Source organism: Pseudophryne corroboree, chromosome 2 (assembly GCF_028390025.1).
Source record: "Pseudophryne corroboree isolate aPseCor3 chromosome 2, aPseCor3.hap2, whole genome shotgun sequence".
NCBI lineage: Eukaryota > Metazoa > Chordata > Amphibia > Anura > Myobatrachidae > Pseudophryne > Pseudophryne corroboree.
Window position 1 is genome coordinate 166,210,614 of NC_086445.1, and position 24,820 is coordinate 166,235,433.

The 24,820-nt window shown below is 45.5% G+C and overlaps 1 protein-coding gene across 1 annotated transcript; it reads right to left on the reverse strand.

Moving 5' to 3' along the window:
- Positions 1–6,630: 6,630 nt before the first annotated feature.
- On the reverse strand, positions 6,631–18,102 carry LOC134990792 (uncharacterized; the record flags this gene model as incomplete). The annotated part of the gene is made up of 3 exons (XM_063950719.1): positions 6,631–6,668; positions 7,568–8,648; positions 16,996–18,102. Coding segments are annotated over 3 exons (2,226 nt in total), but the record flags the coding sequence as incomplete, so codon positions are not given.
- Between the last annotated feature and the right edge of the window lie 6,718 nt (positions 18,103–24,820).

Below are 24,820 nucleotides of genomic sequence, written 5' to 3' on the forward strand. Positions count from 1 at the left end.
GGATGGATAGTATACTTGACGACACAGAGGTAGGTAGAGCAGTGGCCTACTGTACCGTACTGCTATTTATCATATACTGATGGTCAGCAAACTGTGCAAAACTGAAATGCACCACAGGTATGGATGGATAGTATACTTGACGACACAGAGGTAGGTAGAGCAGTGGCCTACTGTACCGTACTGCTATTTATTATATACTGGTGGTCAGCAAACTGTGCAAAACTGAAATGCACCACAGGTATGGATGGATAGTATACTTGACGACACAGAGGTACGTAGGTAGAGCAGTGGTCTTCTGTACCGTACTGCTGTATATTATATACTGGTAGTCAGCAAACTGTGCAAAACTGAAATGCACCACAGGTATGGATGGATAGTACACTTGACGACACAGAGGTAGGTAGAGCAGTGGTCTTCTGTACCGTACTGCTATATATTATATACTGGTAGTCAGCAAACTGTGCAAAACTGAAATGCACCACAGGTATGGATGGATAGTACACTTGACGACACAGAGGTAGGTAGAGCAGTGGCCTTCTGTACCGTACTGCTATATATTATATAATGGTGGTCAGCAAACTGTGCAAAACTGAAATGCACCACAGGTATGGATGGATAGTATACTTGACGACACAGAGGTAGGTAGAGCAGTGGCCTTCTGTACCGTACTGCTATATATTATATACTGGTGGTCAGCAAAATGTGCGAAACTGAAATGCACCACAGGTGTGGATGGATAGTATACTTGACGACACAGAGGTAGGTAGAGCAGTGGCCTTCTTTACCGTACTGCTATATATTATATGCTGGTGGTCAGCAAACTGTGCAAAACTGAAATGCACCTCAGGCGTGGAAGGATAGTATACTTGACGACACAGAGGTAGGTAGAGCAGTGGCCTACTGTACCATACTGCTATATATTATATACTGGTGGTCAGCAATCTGTGCAAAACTGAAAAGCACCACAGGTATGGATGGATAGTATACTTGACGACACAGAGGTAGGTAGAGCAGTGGCCTACTGTACCATACTGCTATATATTATATACTGGTGGTCAGCAAACTGTGAAAAACTGAAATGCACCACAGGTATGGATGGATAGTATACTTGACGACACAGAGGTAGGTAGAGCAGTGGCCTACTGTACCGTACTGCTATATATTATATACTGGTGGTCAGCAAACTGTGCAAAACTGAAATGCACCACAGGCATGGATGGATAGTATACTTGACGACACAGAGGTAGGTAGAGCAGTGGCCTACTGTACCATACTGCTATATATTATATACTGGTGGTCAGCAAACTGTGCAAAACTGAAATGCACCACAGGTATGGATGGATAGTATACTTGACGACACAGAGGTAGGTAGAGCAGTGGCCTACTGTACCGTACTGCTATATATTATATACTGGTGGTCAGCAAAATGTGCAAAACTGAAATGCACCACAGGTATGGATGGATAGTATACTTGACGACACAGAGGTAGGTAGAGCAGTGGCCTTCTGTACTGTACTGCTATATATTATATACTGGTGGTCAGCAAACTGTGCAAAACTGAAATGCACCACAGGCATGGATGGATAGTATACTTGACGACACAGAGGTAGGTAGAGCAGTGGCCTACTGTACCATACTGCTATATATTATATAATGGTGGTCAGCAAACTGTGCAAAACTGAAATGCACCACAGGTATGGATGGATAGTATACTTGACGACACAGAGGTAGGTAGAGCAGTGGCCTACTGTACCGTACTGCTATTTATTATATACTGGTGGTCAGCAAACTGTGCAAAACTGAAATGCACCACAGGTATGGATGGATAGTATACTTGACGACACAGAGGTAGGTAGAGCAGTGGCCTACTGTACCGTACTGCTATATATTATATACTGGTGGTCAGCAAACTGTGCAAAACTGAAATGCACCACAGGTATGGATGGATAGTATACTTGACGACACAGAGGTAGGTAGAGCAGTGGCCTACTGTACCATACTGCTATATATTATATACTGGTGGTCAGCAAACTGTGAAAAACTGAAATGCACCACAGGTATGGATGGATAGTATACTTGACGACACAGAGGTAGGTAGAGCAGTGGCCTTCTGTACCGTACTGCTATATATTATATACTGGTGGTCAGCAAACTGTGCAAAACTGAAATGCATTACAGGTATGGGTGGATAGTATACTTGACGACACAGAGGTAGGTAGAGCAGTGGCCTACTGTACCGTATTGCTATATATTATATACTGGTGGTCAGCAAAATGTGCGAAACTGAAATGCACCACAGGTATGGATGGATAGTATACTTGACGACACAGAGGTAGGTAGAGCAGTGGCCTTCTTTACCGTACTGCTATATATTATATACTGGTGGTCAGCAAACTGTGCAAAACTGAAATGCACCACAGGCATGGATGGATAGTATACTTGACGACACAGAGGTAGGTAGAGCAGTGGCCTACTGTACCATACTGCTATATATTATATACTGGTGGTCAGCAAACTGTGCAAAACTGAAATGCACCACAGGTATGGATGGATAGTATACTTGACGACACAGAGGTAGGTAGAGCAGTGGCCTACTGTACCGTACTGCTATATATTATATACTGGTGGTCAGCAAACTGTGCAAAACTGAAATGCACCACAGGTATGGATGGATAGTATACTTGACGACACAGAGGTAGGTAGAGCAGTGGCCTACTGTACCGTACTGCTATATATTATATACTGGTGGTCAGCAAAATGTGCAAAACTGAAATGCACCACAGGTATGGATGGATAGTATACTTGACGACACAGAGGTAGGTAGAGCAGTGGCCTTCTGTACTGTACTGCTATATATTATATACTGGTGGTCAGCGAACTGTGCAAAACTGAAATGCACCACAGGCATGGATGGATAGTATACTTGACGGCACAGAGGTAGATAGAGCAGTGGCCTACTGTACCATACTGCTATATATTATATAATGGTGGTCAGCAAACTGTGCAAAACTGAAATGCACCACAGGTATGGATGGATAGTATACTTGACGACACAGAGGTAGGTAGAGCAGTGGCCTACTGTACCGTACTGCTATTTATTATATACTGATGGTCAGCAAACTGTGCAAAACTGAAATGCACCACAGGTATGGATGGATAGTATACTTGACGACACAGAGGTAGGTAGAGCAGTGGCCTTCTGTACCGTACTGCTATATATTATATACTGGTGGTCAGCAAACTGTGCAAAACTGAAATGCACCACAGGTATGGATGGATAGTATACTTGACGACACAGAGGTAGGTAGAGCAGTGGCCTTCTGTAACGTACTGCTATATATTATATACTGGTGGTCAGCAAAATGTGCGAAACTGAAATGCACCACAGGTGTGGATGGATAGTATACTTGACGACACAGAGGTAGGTAGAGCAGTGGCCTTCTTTACCGTACTGCTATATATTATATGCTGGTGGTCAGCAAACTGTGCAAAACTGAAATGCACCTCAGGCGTGGAAGGATAGTATACTTGACGACACAGAGGTAGGTAGAGCAGTGGCCTACTGTACCATACTGCTATATATTATATACTGGTGGTCAGCAATCTGTGCAAAACTGAAATGCACCACAGGTATGGATGGATAGTATACTTGACGACACAGAGGTAGGTAGAGCAGTGGCCTTCTTTACCGTACTGCTATATATTATATACCGGTGGTCAGCAAACTGTGCAAAACTGAAATGCACCACAGGTATGGATGGATAGTATACCTGACGACACAGAGGTAGGTAGAGCAGTGGCCTACTATACCGTATTGCTATATATTATATACTGGTGGTTAGCAAAATGTGCGAAACTGAAATGCACCACAGGTATGGATGGATAGTATACTTGATGGCACAGAGGTAGGTAGAGAAGTGGCCTTCTTTACCATACTGCTATATATTATATACTGGTGGTCAGCAAACTGTGCAAAACTAAAATGCACCACAGGCATGGATGGATAGTATACTTGACGACACAGAGGTAGGTAGAGCAGTGGCCTACTGTACCATACTGCTACATATTATATACTGGTGGTCAGCAAACTGTGCAAAACTGAAATGCACCACAGGTATGGATGGATAGTATACTTGACGACACAGAGGTAGGTAGAGCAGTGGCCTTCTGTACCGTACTGCTATATATTATATACCGGTGGTCAGCAAACTGTGCAAAACTGAAATGCACCACAGGTATGGATGGATAGTATACTTGACGACACAGAGGTAGGTAGAGCAGTGGCCTTCTGTACCGTACTGCTATATATTATATACTGGTGGTCAGCAAAATGTGCGAAACTGAAATGCACCACAGGTGTGGATGGATAGTATACTTGACGACACAGAGGTAGGTAGAGCAGTGGCCTTCTTTACCGTACTGCTATATATTATATACTGGTGGTCAGCAAACTGTGCAAAACTGAAATGCACCACAGGCGTGGAAGGATAGTATACTCGACGACACAGAGGTAGGTAGAGCAGTGGCCTACTGTACCATACTGCTATATATTATATATTGGTGGTTAGCAATCTGTGCAAAACTGAAATGCACCATAGTATGGATGGATAGTATACTTGACGACACAGAGGTAGGTAGAGCAGTGGCCTACTGTACCGTACTGCTATATATTATATACTGGTGGTCAGCAAACTGTGCAAAACTGAAATGCACCACAGGTATGGATGGATAGTATACTTGACGACACAGAGGTAGGTAGAGCAGTGTCCTTCTGTACCGTACTGCTATATATTATATACTGGTGTTTAGCAAACTGTGCAAAAATGAAATGCACCACAGGTATGGATGGATAGTATACTTGACGACACAGAGGTAGGTAGAGCAGTGGACTACTGTACCGTACTGCTATATATATAGTTATACTGGTGGTCAGCAAAATTCTGCACTGTCCTCCTACTATATACTACAATGCAGCACAGATATGAAGCGTTTTTCAGGCAGAGAATGTATAATACTGGTGGTCACTGGTCAGCAAAACTCTGCACTGTCCTCCTACTATATAATACTGCTGGTCCCCAGTCCCCACAATAAAGCAATTAGCACACTGAGCACAGATATTTGCAGCACACTGAGCACAGATACGGAGCGTTTTTCAGACAGAGAACGTATAATACTGGTGGTCACTGGTCAGCAAAACTCTGCACTGTCCTCCTACTATATAATACTGCTGGTCCCCAGTCCCCACAATAAAGCAATTAGCACACTGAGCACAGATATTTGCAGCACACTGAGCACAGATACGGAGCGTTTTTCAGACAGAGAACGTATAATACTGGTGGTCACTGGTCAGCAAAACTCTGCACTGTCCTCCTACTATATAATACTGCTGGTCCCCAGTCCCCACAATAAAGCAATTAGCACACTGAGCACAGATATTTGCAGCACACTGAGCACAGATATGGAGCGTTTTTCAGGCAGAGAACGTAGATATTTGCACTTGCAGCACATTGAGCACAGATATTTGCAGCACACTGAGCACAGATATTTTCAGCACACTGAGCACAGATATTTGCAGCCCACTGAACATAGAAACTGAGAGGACGCCAGCCACGTCCTCTCACGATCATCTCCAATGCAGGAGTGAAAAATGGCGGCGACGCATGGCTCCTTATATAGAATACGAATGTCGCGAGAATCCGACTGCGGGATGATGACGTTCGGGCGTGCTCGGGTTAACCGAGCAAGGCGGGAGGATCCGAGTTGCTCGGACCCGTGCAAAAAAAGGTGAAGTTCGGGCGGGTTCGGATCCCGAGGATCCGAACCCGCTCATCACTAGTACGGACCCGCATGTTTTGGTTTTCAGTTATGACAAAACCACCCTCAGGTGTTTTGGTTCACATTTGGTTTTGGATTTCTTGAAAATTAATAAAAACAGCTAAAAACATGTAATTTGGACATATTTTTGTTCTTACCTCAGTATCATTAATTTCCAGTATTTCCAGTCACATTTGACTACCACACAGCTTACAATATTGTTCACCAATATTGACCAAAGACTTACTGGCTAAACTAAGCAAGAAAAGAAAAAAAGTTTCCAATTTTTAAGATCTCTGAATTATTTCTCCCGACCGCCAGTCACCCGAACCCAACCTGTTCTGAGAGGCATTTTTTTATTTTTTATTAACAGTTTCTTATATAGTGCAGCAAATTTCGTTGCACTTTACAATTGCAAAAATATAGATAGGCATAGGTAGGACCAACATTTGGAGGGCATGCTGGTCCTTGCAGTACCATTTGGATGATCATGGGGTGACTCCAGATGAGATAGCTTTCAATTTAAATATATTTTTGCATGTGCTATTATCGTGTAGAAGAACAAAAAGCAATTATATAACCCAGAGTGGGTGCTAGTATCATGTAGCATTAGGGACCACAAGCATCAGAGAAGCCTTGCAGAGGCTTGGTGGCTTAACCATATCTTTGCAAATATATGTTACTAAGCTTTTTGAATTTCAATTATCATGTAGTGTTCAAGTTATATATATATATATATATATATATATATATATATCTCCAAGAACAAGCTGGCACTCATGAAGACTTAATAAATGCGCAGACACAGTAATGTGATCAACGTTTCAGGGCTGCTGCCCTTTTATCAAGACCATCTGTAATATACAAATATAAAACATTTATACCTTACCCACACCTCGTGCACTTGCTTCCACGGCGCCCGCTGTGAGCCGATGACGTCATTGGCGCGCACCCGCGCCGGCGACCCAGCATCAAAGGGGGGCGTGGAAAATCCTAGTGACGTCCCATCACCATGGTAACCCGTTCTGTCTACGGAAATAAAAACATGTAACAGAGATTCACCCGTAGCCCGCAATACATACAGCACAATAGGTCTAGGGGGACTAATGGATTATAGTAAACTGATATCATATGTCACCCGGAAACAAACTTGTCAACCTAAAGAGGCACATTAACTGATATACGGAATCTACATGAGACTGAATTATAATAACAGATGTCTAAAGAACCTAGTACTGTCACTGTAACCCGGTTCATATCTCTTCAAAGTATGTAGAAAAAGGCAGTGCTATTATCACAAATTATAGGAAGCTGGTAAATGATAGAATTTCATTGAGTCCAAAAGGCTTCATGGACTGTAGTGTATGGATCCACCAGGATTCTTTTTGAAGTAAGATTCGACCTCGGTTGCCTCCTCTTGGGGATTCAGGTACTCCATCAATGATTTTATAACGTATAGATGACATACTGTGTTGTAACTCCTTGAAATGATGGGCTACCGGCTGGTCCGAGCCCCGTCCCTCCAAAGCCGCACGTATACTAGATCGATGTAACGCTATTCTTTCTTTAAACTGGCGAATAGTCTTGCCAATGTATAATAACCCGCAAGGGCATTTAATATAGTATATAACGTATCGGCTTGTACAGGTATAAGGTCGTTTAATCCTAAACTCCTTTCCTGAGCGTGGATGATGGAAAACAGCACCTGGTTCCAAACTGCTGCATGTGGTACACCCGAGGCATTTAAAGTTACCTGGCTTCCTTGTCAAGAAATGGCCAGGCGGTGATACTTTAAGATTAGAAACGTCATTATGTACCACCCAACCTTTGATGTTTCTTCCTCTTCGATAAGAGGGTAAAATCTTCACTCCTTTGATAGACTGTAATTGTTTGTCTTGGGTGATGATAGGCCAAATTTGTTTGGCCTTCTGCATGGTACTCATACTGGTGGTGGAAAAATCTTGAGTCCAAACTATGAAGTCCGGCTTTCTTGTATTTTGGGTTTTGTTTAATAAGCTTATTCTATCATGCTTCAAAGCCCTGCTTTTGGCTTCCCTTAGATGTTTTAGTTTATAACCTCTTTCTATGAATTTTCGTGTCATGATGTCCATCTGTTTAATGGTCTCAGCTTGATCACTGCAGATACGCCTGATCCTCATGTATTGGGAATATGGCAATCCCCATTTAAGGGTCGGCGGGTGGTGACTGTTAGCATGCAGCGTGGTATTTATGTCTGTTTCTTTGACAAATAAAGAGGTGTGCAAGTGGTGCAGATGATCTTGTTTGATAGCCACATCTAGATAGTGTATTTCTTCATAGCTGGTAGAATATGTGAATTTTATGGAGTCATCCAACCGGTTGATGTCAAGCATAGCCTGTTGGAAACTCTCTTGCGATCCTGACCATAATACAAAGATATCATCTATGTAGCGGAAGTATGCTTTAATACTACCCGCTACATTAGGATTAGTTAGAAAGAGGTCATTTTCCACTTCTCGCATAAAGATGTTTGCAAAGCTCGGGGCCACGCAAGACCCCATCGCGCACCCCGAGCATTGCCGGAAAAATCTACCATCGAAAATGAAGTAATTTTGTGCTAGAGTTAACTCCAGTAACTTAATGAAGAAATTGATGTCTGGACCATTATATTTGTGACTGCCTGTGATGCACCGTCTGATGGCTTCAATACCTCTTTGATGGGGGATGTTGGTATATAAGCTGATCACATCTATGGTGCACATCAGGTAGTTCTCCGGCAGCGGTGACAGCTTCTCCAATTGTAACAAGAAGGCCGTAGTATCTTTCAGACAGACCTTTTGATCTTGTACAACCGGCTGCAGGAAGAAATCTAAGTATTTAGAAATGTTGTAGAAGAGGGAATCTCTTGCCTCTATTATAGGTCTTCCTGGCGGGTTCACGGGATTTTTATGAAGTTTGGGGATCGTATAAAGAACCGGGATAATAGGCCAGTCCTGTATTAATGTTTCTTTTATCTTGTAATTTATGATATTATCTTCCACGGCTTTGTTCAAAATGTCATCTATTTCTGCTTTAAATATAGACGTTGGATCCGAGGGTAACTCCTGGTAAGTAGTTTCATCCGCAAGCTGTTTGTATACTTCAGACTTATATACTTATATATATATATATATATATATTAAAGATGTGCACCGGACATTTTTCGGGTTTTGTGTTTTGGTTTTGGATTCGGTTTCGCGGCCGTGTTTTGGATTCGGACGCGTTTTGGCAAAACCTCCCTGAATTTTTTTTGTCGCATTCAGGTGTGTTTTGGATTCGGGAGTTTTTTTTAAAAAAAAACTCAAAAACAGCTTAAATCATAGAATTTGGGGGTAATTTTGATCCCATAGTATTATTAACCTCAATAACCATAATTTCCACTCATTTTCAGTCTATTCTGAACACCTCACACCTCACAATATTATTTTTAGTCCTAAAATTTGCACCGAGGTCGCTGGATGACTAAGCTAAGCGACCCAAGTGGCCGACACAAACACCTGGCCCATCTAGGAGTGGCACTGCAGTGTCAGACAGGATGGCACTTAAAAAAATAGTCCCCAAACAGCACATGATGCAAAGAAAAAAAGAGGTGCACCAAGGTCGCTGGATGGCTAAGCTAAGCGACCCAAGTGGCCGGCACAAACACCTGGCACATCTAGGAGTGGCACTGCAGTGTCAGACAGGATGGCACTTAAAAAAATTAGCCCCAAACATCACATGATGCAGAGATAAATGAAAAAAAAGAGGTGCAAGATGGAATTGTCCTTGGGCCCTCCCACCCACCCTTATGTTGTATAAACAGGACATGCACACTTTAACAAACCCATCATTTCAGTGACAGGGTCTGCCAAACGACTGTGGCTGAAATTACTGGTTTGGGCCCCCACCAAAAATAAGCAATCAATCTCTCCTTGCACAAACTGGCTCTACAGAGGCAAGATGTCCACCTCCTCCTCATCGTCCGATTCCTCACCCCTTTCACTGTGTACATCCCCCTCCTCACAAATTATTAATTCGTCCCCACTGGAATGCACCATCTCAGGTCCCTGTGTACTTTCTGGAGCCAATTGCTGGTGAATGTCTCCACGGAGGAATTGATTATAATTCATTTTGATGAACATCATCTTCTCCACATTTTCTGGAAGTAACCTCGTACGCCGATTGCTGACAAGGTGACCGGCTGCACTAAACACTCTTTCGGAGTACACACTGGAGGGGGGGCAACTTAGGTAAAATAAAGCCAGTTTGTGCAAGGGCCTCCAAATTGCCTCTTTTTCCTGCCAGTATACGTACGGACTGTCTGACGTGCCTACTTGGATGCGGTCACTCATATAATCCTCCACAATTCTTTCAATGGTGACAGAATCATATGCAGTGACAGTAGACGACATGTCAGTAATCGTTGGCAGGTCCTTCAGTCCGGACCAGATGTCAGCACTCGCCCCAGACTGCCCTGCATCACTGCCAGCGGGTGGGCTCGGAATTCTAAGCCTTTTCCTTGCAGCCCCAGTTGCAGGAGAATGTGAAGGAGGAGCTGTTGACGAGTCACGTTCCGCTTGACTTGACAAGTGTCTCACCAGCAGGTCTTTGCACCTCTGCAGACTTGTGTCTGCCGGAAAGAGAGATATAACGTAGGCTTTAAACCTAGGATCGAGCATGGTGGCCAAAATGTAGTGCTCTGATTTCAACAGATTGACCACCCGTGAATCCTGGTTAAGCGAATTAAGGACTCCATCCACAAGTCCCACATGCCTAGCGGAATCGCTCCGTTTTAGCTCCTCCTTCATTCTCTCCAGCTTCTTCTGCAAAAGCCTGATGAGGGGAATGACCTGACTCAGGCTGGCAGTGTCTGAACTGACTTCACATGTGGCAAGTTCAAAGGGTTGCAGAACCTTGCACAACGTTGAAATCATTCTCCACTGCGCTTAAGTCAGGTGCATTCCCCCTGCTTTGCCTATATCGTAGGCAGATGTATAGGCTTGAATGGCCTTTTTCTGCTCCTCCATCCTCTGAAGCATATAGAGGGTTGAATTCCACCTCGTTACCACCTCTTGCTTCAGCTGATGGCAGACCATGTTCAGGAGTGTTTGCTGGCGCTCCAGTCTTCGGCACGCGGTGGCTAAATGCCGAAAGTCGGCCGCAATTTTTTGGGCCACCGACAGCATCTCCTGTCGTTTTTAAAAAAATTCTGCACCACCAAATTCAATGTATGTTCAAAACATGGGATGTGCTGGAATTTTCCCAGATGTAATGCACGCACAATATTGGTGGCGTTGTCCGATGTCACAAATCCCCAGGAGAGTCCAATTGGGGTAAGCCATTCTGCAATGATGTTCCTCAGTTTCCGTAAGAGGTTGTCAGCTGTGTGCCTCTTATCGAAAGCGGTGATACAAAGCGTAGCCTGCCTAGGAACGAGTTGGCGTTTGCGAGATGCTGCTACTGGTGCCGCCGCTGCTGTTCTTGCTGCGGGAGGCAAAACATCTACCCAGTGGGCTGTCACAGTCATATAGTCCTGAGTCTGCCCTGCTCCACTTGTCCACATGTCCGTGGTTAAGTGGACATTGGGTACAACTGTATTTTTTAGGACACTGGTGACTCTTTTTCTGACGTCTGTGTACATTCTCTGTATCGCCTGCCTAGAGAAATGGAACCTAGATGGTATTTGGTATCTGGGACACAGTACCTCAAGCAATTCTCTAATTCCCTGTGAATTAACGGTGGATACCGGACACACGTTTAACACCACAGCAGCTGCCAAGACCTGAGTTATCTGCTTTGCAGCAGGATGACTGCTGTGATATTTCATCTTCCTCGCAAAGGACTATTGGACAGTCAATTGCTTACTGGAAGTAGTACAAGTGGTCTTCCGACTTCCCCTCTCAGATGACGATCGACTCCAAGCAGCAACAACAGCAGCGCCAGCAGCAGTAGGCGTTATACTCAAGGATCCATCGGAGGAATCCTAGTTAGGAGAGGACTCATCAGACTTGCCAGTGACATGGCCTGCAGGACTATTGGTGTTCCTGTCTAAGGAGGAAATTAACACTGAGGGAGTTGGTGGAGTGGTTTGCAGGAGCTTGGGTACAAGAGGAAGGGATTTAGTTGTCAGTGGACTGCTTCCGCTGTCACCCAAAGTTTTTGAACTTGTCAATGACTTCTGATGAATGCGCTCGAGGTGACGTATAAGGGAGGATGTTCCGAGGTGGTTAACGTCCTTACCCCTACTTATTACAGCTTGACAAAGGCAACACACGGCTTGACACCAGTTGTCCGTATTTCTGTTGAAATAATTCCACACCGAAGAGGTGATTTTTTTTTGTAATTTGACCAGGCATGTCAATGGCTATATTCGTCCCACGGACAACAGGTGTCTCCCCGGGTGCCTGACTTAAACAAACCACCTCACCATCAGAATCCTCCTTGTCAATTTCCTCCTCAGCGCCAGCAACACCCATATCCTCATCCTGGTGTACTTCAACAGTGACATCTTCAATTTGACTATCAGGAACTGGACTGCTGGTGCTCCTTCCAGCACTTGCAGGGGGCGTGCAAATGGTGGGAGGCGCCACCTCTTCCCGTCCAGTGTTGGGAAGGTCAGGCATCGCAACCGACACAATTGGACTCTCCTTGGGGATTTGTGATTTAGAAGAACGTACAGTTCTTTGCTGTGCTTTTGCCAGCTGAAGTCTTTTCATTTTTCTAGCGGGAGGATGAGTGCTTCCATCCTCATGTGAAGCTGAACCACTAGCCATGAACATAGGACAGGGCCTCAGCCGTTCCTTGCCACTCCGTGTTGTAAATGGCATATTGGCAAGTTTACGCTTCTCATCAGACGCTTTTAATTTAGATTTTTGGGTCATTTTACTGAACTTTTGTTTTTGGGATTTTACATGCTCTCTACTATGACATTGGGCATCAGCCTTGGCAGACGACGTTGATGGCATTTCATCGTCTCGGCCATGACTAGTGGCAGCAGGTTCAGCACGAGGTGGAAGTGGATCTTGATCTTTCCCTATTTTACCTTCCACATTTTTGTTCTCCATTTTTTAATGTGTGGAATTATATGCCAGTAATATATCAATAGCAATGGCCTACTGTACTGTACTATATATGTATACTGTTGGTCACCAAAATGCTGCACTATAATACTAGAAGCTATAGAAAAGTATATATATTACTGTATATACATATCAGTACAGAGCGGTGTAACTGTGACACATGTGTCCTGACAAGCAGTATAGAATCTATAGAATAGTATATATATTACTGTATATATCAGTACAGAGTGGTGTAACTGTGACACATGTGTCCTGACAAGCAGTATAGAAGCTATAGAATAGTATATATATTACTGTATATACATATCAGTACAGAGCGGTGTAACTGTGACACATGTGTCCTGACAAGCAGTATAGAATCTATAGAATAGTATATATATTACTGTATATATCAGTACAGAGTGGTGTAACTGTGACACATGTGTCCTGACAAGCAGTATAGAAGCTATAGAATAGTATATATATTACTGTATATATCAGTACAGAGTGGTGTAACTGTGACACATGTGTCCTGACAAGCAGTATTGAAGCTATAGACTAGTATATATATTACTGTATATATATATATATCAGTACAGAGCGGTGTAACTGTGACACATGTGTCCTGACAAGCAGTATAGAAGCTATAGAATAGTATATATATTACTGTATATATCAGTACAGAGCGGTGTAACTGTGACACATGTGTCCTGACAAGCAGTATTGAAGCTATAGACTAGTATATATATTACTGTATATATCAGTACAGAGTGGTGTAACTGTGACACATGTGTCCTGACAAGCAGTATAGAAGCTATAGAATAGTATATATATTACTGAATATATATCAGTACAGAGCGGAGTAACTGTGACACATGTGTCCTGACAAGCAGTATAGAAGCTATAGAATAGTATATATATTACTGTATATATATATATATATATATATATATATATATATCAGTACAGAGCGGTGTAACTGTGACACATGTGTCCTGACAAGCAGTATAGAAGCTATAGAATAGTATATATATTACTGTATATATATATATATATATATATATATATCAGTACAGAGCGGTGTAACTGTGACACATGTGTCCTGACAAGCAGTATAGAAGCTATAGAATAGTATATATATTACTGTATATATATATATATATCAGTACATAGCGGTGTAACTGTGACACATGTGTACTGACAAGCAGTATAGAAGCTATAGAATAGTATATATATTACTGTATAAGTATATATATATATATATATATCAGTACAGAGCGGTGTAACTGTGAAACATGTGTCCTGACAAGCAGTATAGAAGCTATAGAATAGTATATATATTACTGTATATATATATATATATATATATATATTAGAACAGAGCGGTGTAACTGTGACACATGTGTCCTGACAAGCAGTATAGAAGCTATAGAATAGTATATATATTACTGTATATATATATCAGTATAGAGCGGTGTAACTGTGACACATGTGTCCTGACAAGCAGTATAGAAGCTATAGAATAGTATATATATTACTGTATATATATATATATCAGTACAGAGCGGTGTAACTGTGACACATGTGTCCTGACAAGCAGTATAGAAGCTATAGAATAGTATATATATTACTATATATTGTTACGCACACCAGTGCTAACAGGAGTATACCGGTGTATGAACAGAGAGGGAAGCAAAGCAAACGAACTCACAGACAGTATAACATAACATACACAGGAGGTGATGGAATAACTAATAAACACAAAGTGAACGGGGAAGCCCAAAGGCTCAGGAATTGGGTGTCTCCCTAGTGTCAGGAATGCTCAGATGGAATAGAGCGGACAATGAAGCGATGTGTAGTGATTTCACATGTGGAGCACCTGAAATGATGTTGCTAAGAGCAACAGAAAAAACCCCAAAGGGTTACCAACGGGTGTGGGAATAAACTCCTTGGTCAGAGATAGAAATATAGACACAAGGAGAGTATCCACAATCCTAACCCCCACTTGCAGGGCACAGGTTCAGCTTACTGCCACTAAACTGACACCTGGACGCCCTGCACAGTGAGGGAGGATTAAGCAAGCAGGTCTGAGAGTACAGCCGCAAACCTGCTGGGTTCACAGAATAGCAAAAGAACCCCAGCAGGTCAAACAACTGACTCCAGTCTTACTGCTAGGTCCGGATTGGCAGAATGAAGTACCGAATCCCAAGGCCTATTCGCAGTAAGCAACAAGTAAATACAAAGTCACACAGTACTTGCTAACTCTCTGGAACTGACTAACAAACAAAGATTCAGCAGCATTTGCCTAGCCTGAGAGGATGGTTTATATAGCAGGTGCTGTCCACGCCCCACTCAGACCTCACAGACTGTGAGCACAAAACCAGCGCCGGATTCCCTGCCGTGCACAGAGCCTGTAACCACTACACAGTAAAAACCCGGACCGGAGTATCAGCTGCGCTCAGGTTACTTCGCTAACACTTGCCTCCCGGTTGCCATGGCGACGTGGCAGCACAGAGCAGGAGATCCTAACAGTACCCCCCCTCTGACGAGGGGTCAAAGAACCCCTACCACCGGGTTTATCGGGGAACTGCGAGAAGAAAGAGCGTATCAGTCTGGGGGCATGAAGATCACAACTGCGCACCCACGACCGCTCCTCCGGACCATACTCCTTCCAGTGCACCAAAAATGACAGCCGACCCCGAACCACCTTGGAGTCAAGAACCCTTTCAACCACAAACTCCCTCTGACCCCGTATCAGAAGAGGAGAAGGTCTTCCACTGGAAGAAGGATTACTAACCGCCAGTTTTAAAAGGGAACAATGAAATGTTTTATTGATACCCAATGAACGGGGCAGATCTAACTGAAATGCCACTGGATTGATAACCCTGGTGATCTTATAAGGGCCGATGAACCGGGGGCCTAACTTATGAGATGGCTGTCTCAACTTCAAATTCTTGGTGGACAACCAGACGAAGTCTCCTAATTTGAAGCTGCAGGGTCTTCTCCGCTTATCAAAAACCCTTTTGGTCACTAATGACACAGACACAAGGGCTTTCTTCACTTTCCTCGAAATACCCCTAAGGACCGAAACAACAGAGGAACCACCAGGCGTGGAATCCAGGAGGTCAAAAGAATTGGCCTTAGGATGATGCCCATACACACAAAGGAAGGGAGAGATCCCTGTAGCAGAGTGAGCCGCGTTGTTATAAGCAAACTCCGCCATGGACAGATGAGCAACCCAGTCAGTATGACACTTGGAGACATAACACCTGAGGAACTGCTCCAAGGACTGGTTCACCCTCTCAGTCTGCCCATTAGACTGTGGATGGTAGCCTGACGACAAGCTCACAGAAATCTGGAGATCAGAACAAAATGCCCTCCAGAATTTGGCCACAAACTGGGATCCACGGTCAGAGACCACATCAAGTGGCAACCCGTGGAGGTGCACAACATGCTGCATAAATAACTCAGACAGGCGTCTGGCCGATGGCAACCCAACCAGTGGAACGAAATGCGCCATCTTCGAAAACCTGTCAACGACAACCCAAATGGCTGTCATCCCCGAGGATTTGGGCAGGTCCACCACAAAATCCATGGAAATGTGGGTCCATGGCTTAGACGGAATAGAGAGTGGATGTAATGGGCCGACAGGAACCCCTCTAGGAGTTTTATTTTGGGCACAAACGTCACATGCCTGAACCCACTGATCCAGATCCCTAGCCACCGAGGGCCACCACACCGCTCTAGACAGCAACTCCCGAGTTCTGGCAATACCCGGATGCCCTGCCGACCTCTTGGCATGGAATTCCAGGAACACTCGCTGTCTTAACCTAGGAGGCACAAACAAAAGACCTACCGGAAGGTCTGGAGGAGCCTGCTCCTGTGCTCTAAGGACTAATGACAAGAGGTCCTGGGTAATGCTCACTTTAATACATGATGGGGACACAATGGGCAATGGCTCCTCGGTGGTCTCTTGAACTGGAGCAAAACTCCGCGAGAGCGCATCAGCCTTGATGTTTTTTGACCCAGGGCGATATGTTATCAAAAAATTAAAGCGAGCAAAAAACAAAGCCCATCGTGCCTGCCTGGCATTGAGCCGCTTCGCTGACTCTAAATATGCCAGATTCTTATGGTCGGTGAGAATTGAGACCACAAACTTAGCCCCCTCAAGCCAGTGTCTCCACTCCCCGAGTGCATCCTTTATAGCCAACAATTCCCGGTTACCCACATCATAATTCATTTCGGCAGACGAAAATTTACGGGAAAAGTAAGCACAGGGATGAAGGCGATTATCAGACACCCCCATCTGAGAGAGCACTGCCCCAATACCTATCTCAGAGGCATCCACTTCTACCACAAAAGGACGCTCTGGATCTGGGTGTCGCAGCACCTTGGCCGAGACAAATGCCCTTTTGAGACGGGCAAAGGCCGCTTTGGCCTCACAAGACCAGTGAGCAACATCCGCCCCTTTCTTAGTGAGTGCCACCAAGGGGGCCACTATAGACGAAAATCCAGCGATAAACCGTCTATAAAAATTTGCAAAGCCCAGAAAACGCTGAAGCGCCTTCAAACTAGTGGGCTGCACCCAATCCAGGACTGCCTGTACCTTAGAACCCTCCATTTGGAAACCTTCTGAGGAGATAATATACCCTAGAAATGCGATTTGCTGGACTTCAAACTCGCACTTCTCCAGCTTCGCCCCAAGCTGGTGGTCTCTGAGTTTCTGGAGGACTAAGCGTACATGCTTCCGATGTTCCTCCAGGGAATGAGAGAAGATTAGGATGTCATCTAGATAAACAACTAAGAATCTATCCAAATATTCCCTGAGCACATCGTTCATGAATTCCTGGAAGACTGCCGGGGCATTAGAGAGCCCAAAAGGCATCACCAAATATTCATAATGCCCTGAGTGGGTATTAAAGGCAGTCTTCCATTCATCCCCCTCTCTTATTCGGATTAGATTGTAAGCACCGCGTAGGTCAATCTTAGAAAAAATGGTGGCAGTACGAAGCTGGTCAAACAAAACCGAAATGAGAGGCAGTGGGTACGAGTTTTTAATCGTGATACGGTTCAATTCCCTGAAGTCGATGCAGGGTCGCAACGAACCGTCCTTTTTACCCACGAAAAAGAACCCCGACCCAACTGGGGACTGTGAGGGTCTGATAAATCCCTTAGCCAAGTTCTCCTGAATGTACTCTGCCATAGCCTGAGTCTCAGGACGTGACAGGGAGTACAACCTGCTCTTGGGAAGCTTAGCATCCGGCAACAAATCAATGGCACAGTCATAAGGGCGATGGGGAGGTAGTACCTCTGCAACTTTTTTGGAGAACACATCCGCAAAATCTGCATAACATCCTGGCAATCCTGGCAAACTTAGCTGCGAGAGCCTGACTGGAAGGCTCAAGCAACTCCTGAAACAATCAGTACCCCAACTAAGAATCTCCCCAGAGACCCAGTCAAATTGAGGGTTATGGGCCCTTAACCAGGGTAACCCCAAAACCAATGGGGCAAAAGAACAGACAGTCACATAAAAAGACAATTTTTCAGAGTGTGTGGCTCCAATAAACAAAGGAATTTGGCTGGTGCAGGAGGTAATTTTACCCTGGGACAATGGTTCCCCGTTTAACCCACAGATCTCAATCTCTGAAGGTACTGAGGGAACAGAGTGTTCCAGGGCGAATTGACGGTCCATGAAAACCCCATCGGCCCCACTGTCAACAAAGGCCTCAGTCTTGACAGTTTGACCGAGGATCTCCAAAGTCACCGGAATGAGAAAAGTCTTTTTGGGAAATTCTGACTTCTGGCCTGACAGGATATTTCCCATCACCCTCAGGCCCTGAAGTTTTCCGTTTTTTCTGGGCATGATACTACAACATGACCTTTATTCCCACAGTACAAACACAAACCCTGCTGTCTCCTCCGTGTCTTCTCACGCGAGGAGAGGCGGGTAGCCCCAATCTGCATAGGCTCCTCGGAATATTCCTCAGAGTCTGAGGTTCCCTTGGGAAAAAAGGAAACTGCGGTCTCCCTTTCAAGCCTACGCTCTCTCAGCCGTCTATCCACCCGGATGGATAACTGCATGAGCTGATCTAAGCTATCAGGCGAGGGATATTGTACCAGTTGGTCCTTTATCTGGTCAGAAAGGCCTCTTCGGTACTGGTTTCTTAGGGCTGGGTCATTCCACTGGGTATCATGAGCCAACCTCCGAAACTCCGTACTATAAACCTCAGCTGGCCGTCGCCCTTGCTAAAGAACCGTAATCTGAGCCTCGGCTGAAGCCATCTTGTCAGGGTCATCATACAAAATGCCCAGTGCCGTAAAAAAAGCATCAACACTTTTAAGCGACGGACAGTCAGGCTGTAACCCATATGCCCAGACCTGTGGGTCTCCTTGTAGCAAGGAAATCACCATGCCCACCCGCTGAATCTCCGACCCAGAAGACTGGGGCCTAAGCCTGAAATATAGCTTACAGCTCTCCTTGAAACAAAAGAACTACGAGCGATCTCCAGAAAAACCATCCGGGAGATTTACTTTCGGCTCCTTAACCCCTGAACTTGCCGCTGCTGCTGCGGGAGCTCTGCTAGCGGCCTGCGGGGTGTTCATTTTAATGGACATCTCATTAAATTGTCGAGTCAGGACCTGCACCTGATCGACCACCTGTTGCAAAGTATTTTGAGGGGTATGCTCCATATTCCCACAAAATTTCAACAGGAGTAGGGCTGCTGAATATGTTACGCACACCAGTGCTAACAGGAGTATACCGGTGTATGAACAGAGAGGGAAGCAAAGCAAACGAACTCACAGACAGTATAACATAACATACACAGGAGGTGATGGAATAACTAATAAACACAAAGTGAACGGGGAAGCCCAAAGGCTCAGGAATTGGGTGTCTCCCTAGTGTCAGGAATGCTCAGATGGAATAGAGCGGACAATGAAGCGATGTGTAGTGATTTCACATGTGGAGCACCTGAAATGATGTTGCTAAGAGCAACAGAAAAAACCCCAAAGGGTTACCAACGGGTGTGGGAATAAACTCCTTGGTCAGAGATAGAAATATAGACACAAGGAGAGTATCCACAATCCTAACCCCCACTTGCAGGGCACAGGTTCAGCTTACTGCCACTAAACTGACACCTGGACGCCCTGCACAGTGAGGGAGGATTAAGCAAGCAGGTCTGAGAGTACAGCCGCAAACCTGCTGGGTTCACAGAATAGCAAAAGAACCCGAGCAGGTCAAACAACTGACTCCAGTCTTACTGCTAGGTCCGGATTGGCAGAATGAAGTACCGAATCCCAAGGCCTATTCGCAGTAAGCAACAAGTAAATACAAAGTCACACAGTACTAGCTAACTCTCTGGAACTGACTAACAAACAAAGATTCAGCAGCATTTGCCTAGCCTGAGAGGATGGTTTATATAGCAGGTGCTGTCCACGCCCTACTCAGACCCCACAGACTGTGAGCACAAAACCAGCGCCGGATTCCCTGCCGTGCACAGAGCCTGTAACCACTACACAGTAAAAACCCGGACCGGAGTATCAGCTGCGCTCAGGTTACTTCGCTAACACTTGCCTCCCGGTTGACATGGCGACGTGGCAGCACAGAGCAGGAGATCCTAACATATATATATATCAGTACAGAGCGGTGTAACTGTGACACATGTGTCCTGACAAGCAGTATAGAAGCTATAGAATAGTATATATATTACTGTATATATATATCAGTACAGAGCGCTGTAACTGTGACACATGTGTCCTGACAAGCAGTATAGAAGCTATAGAATAGTATATATATTACTGTATATATATATATATCAGTACAGAGTGGTGTAACTGTGACACATGTGTCCTGACAAGCAGTATAGAAGCTATAGAAAAGTATATATATTACTGTATATATCAGTACAGAGCAGTGTAACTGTGACACATGTGTCCTGACAAGCAGTATAGAAGCTATAGAATAGTATATATTACTATATATATATATATATATATCAGTACAGAGTGGTGTAACTGTGACACATGTGTCCTGACAAGCAGTATAGAAGCTATAGAATATTTTATATTATTATACTGGTGGTCCCCAGTCCCCACAATGCAGCACACTGAGCACAGAGATTTGCAGCACACTGAGCACAGATATGGAGCGTTTTCAGGCAGAGAACGTAGATATTTTCAGCACACTGAGCACAAATTATTTGCAGCACACTGAGCACAGATATTTTCAGCACACTGAGCACAGATTACGGAGCTTTTCAGGGGAGAGAACACTGCCACGTCCTCTCCGTCCAATGCACGAGTGAAAATGGCGGCGACGCGCGGCTCCTTATATAGAATACGAATATCGCGAGACTCCGACAGCGGGATGATGACGTTCGGGCGCGTTCTGGTTAACCGAGTAAGGCGGGAAGATCCAAGGCTGCCTCAGAACCGTGTAAAATGGGTGAAGTTCGGGGGGGTTCGGATCCCGAGGAACCGAACCCGCTCATCTCTAATATATATGTGTGTGTGTGTGTGTGTGTGTGTGTGTGTGTGAGAACAAAAGAGGGTAACAAGTGCCTATGGTGTAGTATTTCTTTCAAGGGTGCATAGTCAACACGCCACTCATAAAACTGCATACGAGATTGTAACTTGTGTTTAAAGCATATCAATCCACTGCCTCATATTCCTCAACCAATACCGGAATCATGCTATTTTGGGAGTATTAATGGAAAAGACTCAACTCTTGAATCTTAGCACTCCTGCTCTGCTGGCGCCTCCTCACACCACAGTCACTGGAGAGACCAGTCACTGGGGTAGTGAACTGTTGGAGGAGGGTCTCCAGTGACTGGGATGTGAGGAAGCTTCTCATGTGTAATAAATTATTTGTGAAGATCTCTCTCTTCTTCCGGGTGATTAGCAGGAAACCTTAAAAGTAAAATATAGTCTCCCAACAGCGGGAAGAATGCCCATAGTGTAATAACGTTTAAAAAAAAAGAAAAGAATATAAACACAAAAACCATATATACAAGATGGACCCGTACAATGAATAAAAAATTAGAGAGGCTTATCTGATATCCTTATGGAGGAGTATGGTGTCTTCCCAGATACAACCTCACAGGATCACAACTACAAGATTTGTAGTTGTGATCCTGTGAGGTTGTATCTGTCCCTGTGATAAAGGAGTAGTGCTGTTCAGGATTTGAAATTTCTTAAGACCCATTTTTGGTGATACTTATTGAAGCAGATGTGGATTGTAGGGTTCTACTATCCTTGAAGAGATTAGGGAATATTACATCATCTAACTTCAATCTAATTGTTATTTTCTGTTACGATGAAGTCTATTTAGATACCATATCAATTGAAACGAACGTGTGATTGGATGTAACGTTGAGAATTTTAACCAGTTTTAACCAGTGGTAATCCATTCTGTTATAAGAACTGATTGTAAATCCCTGATGAAGTCCTAACGGACGAAACGCGTTGGGTTTTGCGATATTGGGTTAATAAAGCCTCTGCCACAAGCATCTGGTTGGAGATACATCTCTTTCAAGTTCTGACTGTGATCACCTGACTGTAAATTCCTCACATCAACTGGAAAATATCTATGTATAAGATTGTTATATTGTTTTATTGAATTTTTAGAAATTTGTACCAATGACGAATGTTTAGGTTACAAATATCATTCATTTTTGTATGAATAAAAACTTTTAAATATTGTCATACTAAAGGCATATTGGCTCCCACGAGAATCTTTTTCTATTTCCATACACATATATATATATATATATATATATATCTCCTATATAATAGCCCTATTCTGTGACCTTGTGATTCATTTGCTAACGCTGGGCGGAGTCACAACAGTGGGCGGAGTTATTCAAATGAGTCACAGAGATCTGGCCAAATCTACAGGAGACTAGGAGCAGAAGCAGATAGCATGGACATTGGGCATGTCACAGACAGGGCTGCATACCTCCCAGCTTTCTGCAGGAGCTTTCTCCAGGCAGAAGGAGGGAAACACTCGGCGAAAAGGGGGCGTGGCTTCACGGGAGGGTCCCCGTTTTCGTCAGTGAGGGGGCATGCCCAGCGCTCTGTGAGCTGCTGGCATGCCCCCAGGGGCTGATTATGAGTCCGGGGGGCCCAGGGCACTTGAGACAGGGGAGCCCTATCTCATTGCTGTGCCTGCTGGGGGTTGGGGGCGTGGCCTAATCGCGGACCACGCGACCACGCCCCCTTATGCAAATTCCGATTTTTGTTTTTATTTTTTTTATGGGATTTTGGCCCCTCAGCTAGGGCTAAATCCAGAGGAGGTGGTCGCTCCCCCCTACACACCCGCACAGGGAGAAGAAAGCAGGGAGACTGCTGCCTCCCTGCAACACCACAGACCTGCCAATATGCAGCAGCGTGTGCTGACTGTAGCACAATGCTGCCACTGTTGCTGGCAGGACGGGGGGGGGGAGCTTCTGAGCAGGGACAGAGCTACTCCAGCCGAGGGGGCCTCTAAAACTGTGGGGCCAACGGTACGTATCCCCCGCCCCCCCCCTTAATCCGGCTCTGCTGCTGGAACCCCCCCATTAATCCGTACCCCCTGATGCCCCCTCTCCCTCTGTCTCCACTATTCACCGCTGCTCTGCTAAGCAGAACAGCGAGTACAGGAGCTTTCCAACTGCCCCCCCCACCGCAGGACACTGCGACCCGCGGGTGGGACAGCGGGACAGACCCCAAAAAATGGGACTGTCCCGCGAAAATAGGGACATTTGGGAGGTATGGGGGTGTGTGAGGGGTATGTCATACAGACAGACGGGCACCGGCTCACTGTGTGCTTGACCCCCCACATCGGCATACTCAGCAGGGTCTCTCTGGTGCGGAGGAGCGTCACTTTCTGACACACTCCACGCTTCTTAGCTGCAGTTTAGTGAGGCACCTGCCGCTGTGCAGGTTCCATACTGCCTCTGTTATCTCCAGCCCCGGCAACCCCACCGCTAGCTGCAGCGCTGCCACCCGCAGTGGAGTGCGCCAAGCTCATTCACACACTTTAGCTGGCGGGTAGCGCTGCAGAAATCCGAGCTGCTTGCAGGCTCTGACCCACTCCTCCCTCCAGCCGCAGCGTCTCCTGGGAGCTAACCAGTCACTCCCAGTCTCCCCTTACCACAGTGCCCGGAAGCCGTGAGGTCCGCGCCACGTGCATGCTATGACCCCCTCCTCCCTCCAGCCGCAGCATCTCCTGGGGGCTAACCAGTCATTTCCAGTCTCACCTTACCACAGTGCCCGGCAGCTGCGCGAGGTCTGCGGTGTGTGACTGAGGAGGGGGGGGAGGGATGCGGACTGGCAGAGAAAGCAGGACTCCAGCCTGAGAGAGTCAGCCATGCCAAGTCTCCAGCAGCAGCAGATCCCAACAGGTTGGAATGGAACAGCAGCAGCCAGCAGCAGTGACTCCGGTAAGACACATCTGTCTGTCACCACTGTTTTGTCCCTAATACCAATCTCTCCCGTGCACTGTGTTCTGTCATGTCCCTGGCCTTGCCCTGCCACCCTTATTCTGGCCCTTTCACCCTTATCCTGGCCCTGTCACCCTTATGCTGGCCCTGTTACCCCTATCCTGGCCCTGTCACCCCTGTGCTTGCCCTGTGAACCCTATACTGGCCCCGTCACCCCTGTCCTGGTCCTGCCGCCCCTACCCTGGCCCTGTCACCCCTATCCTATCCCTATCATTTCTGTCCTGGCCCCGTCACCCCTGTCCTGGCCCCGTCACCCCTGTCCTGGCACCGTCACCCCTGTCCTGGCCCCGTCAACCCTGTACTGACCCTGTCACCCCTGTCCTGGCCCTGTTACTGCATACCCTCCAACTACCTTTTATGGCATGTACAGTACCCGCAGCGCCTCCAGACCTCTCCCCAATGCACCACACCTCCGCACCTTCCCCTCCACCACATGCGGCACTCCACCCCTCCCCCACATGCTGTGCCTCC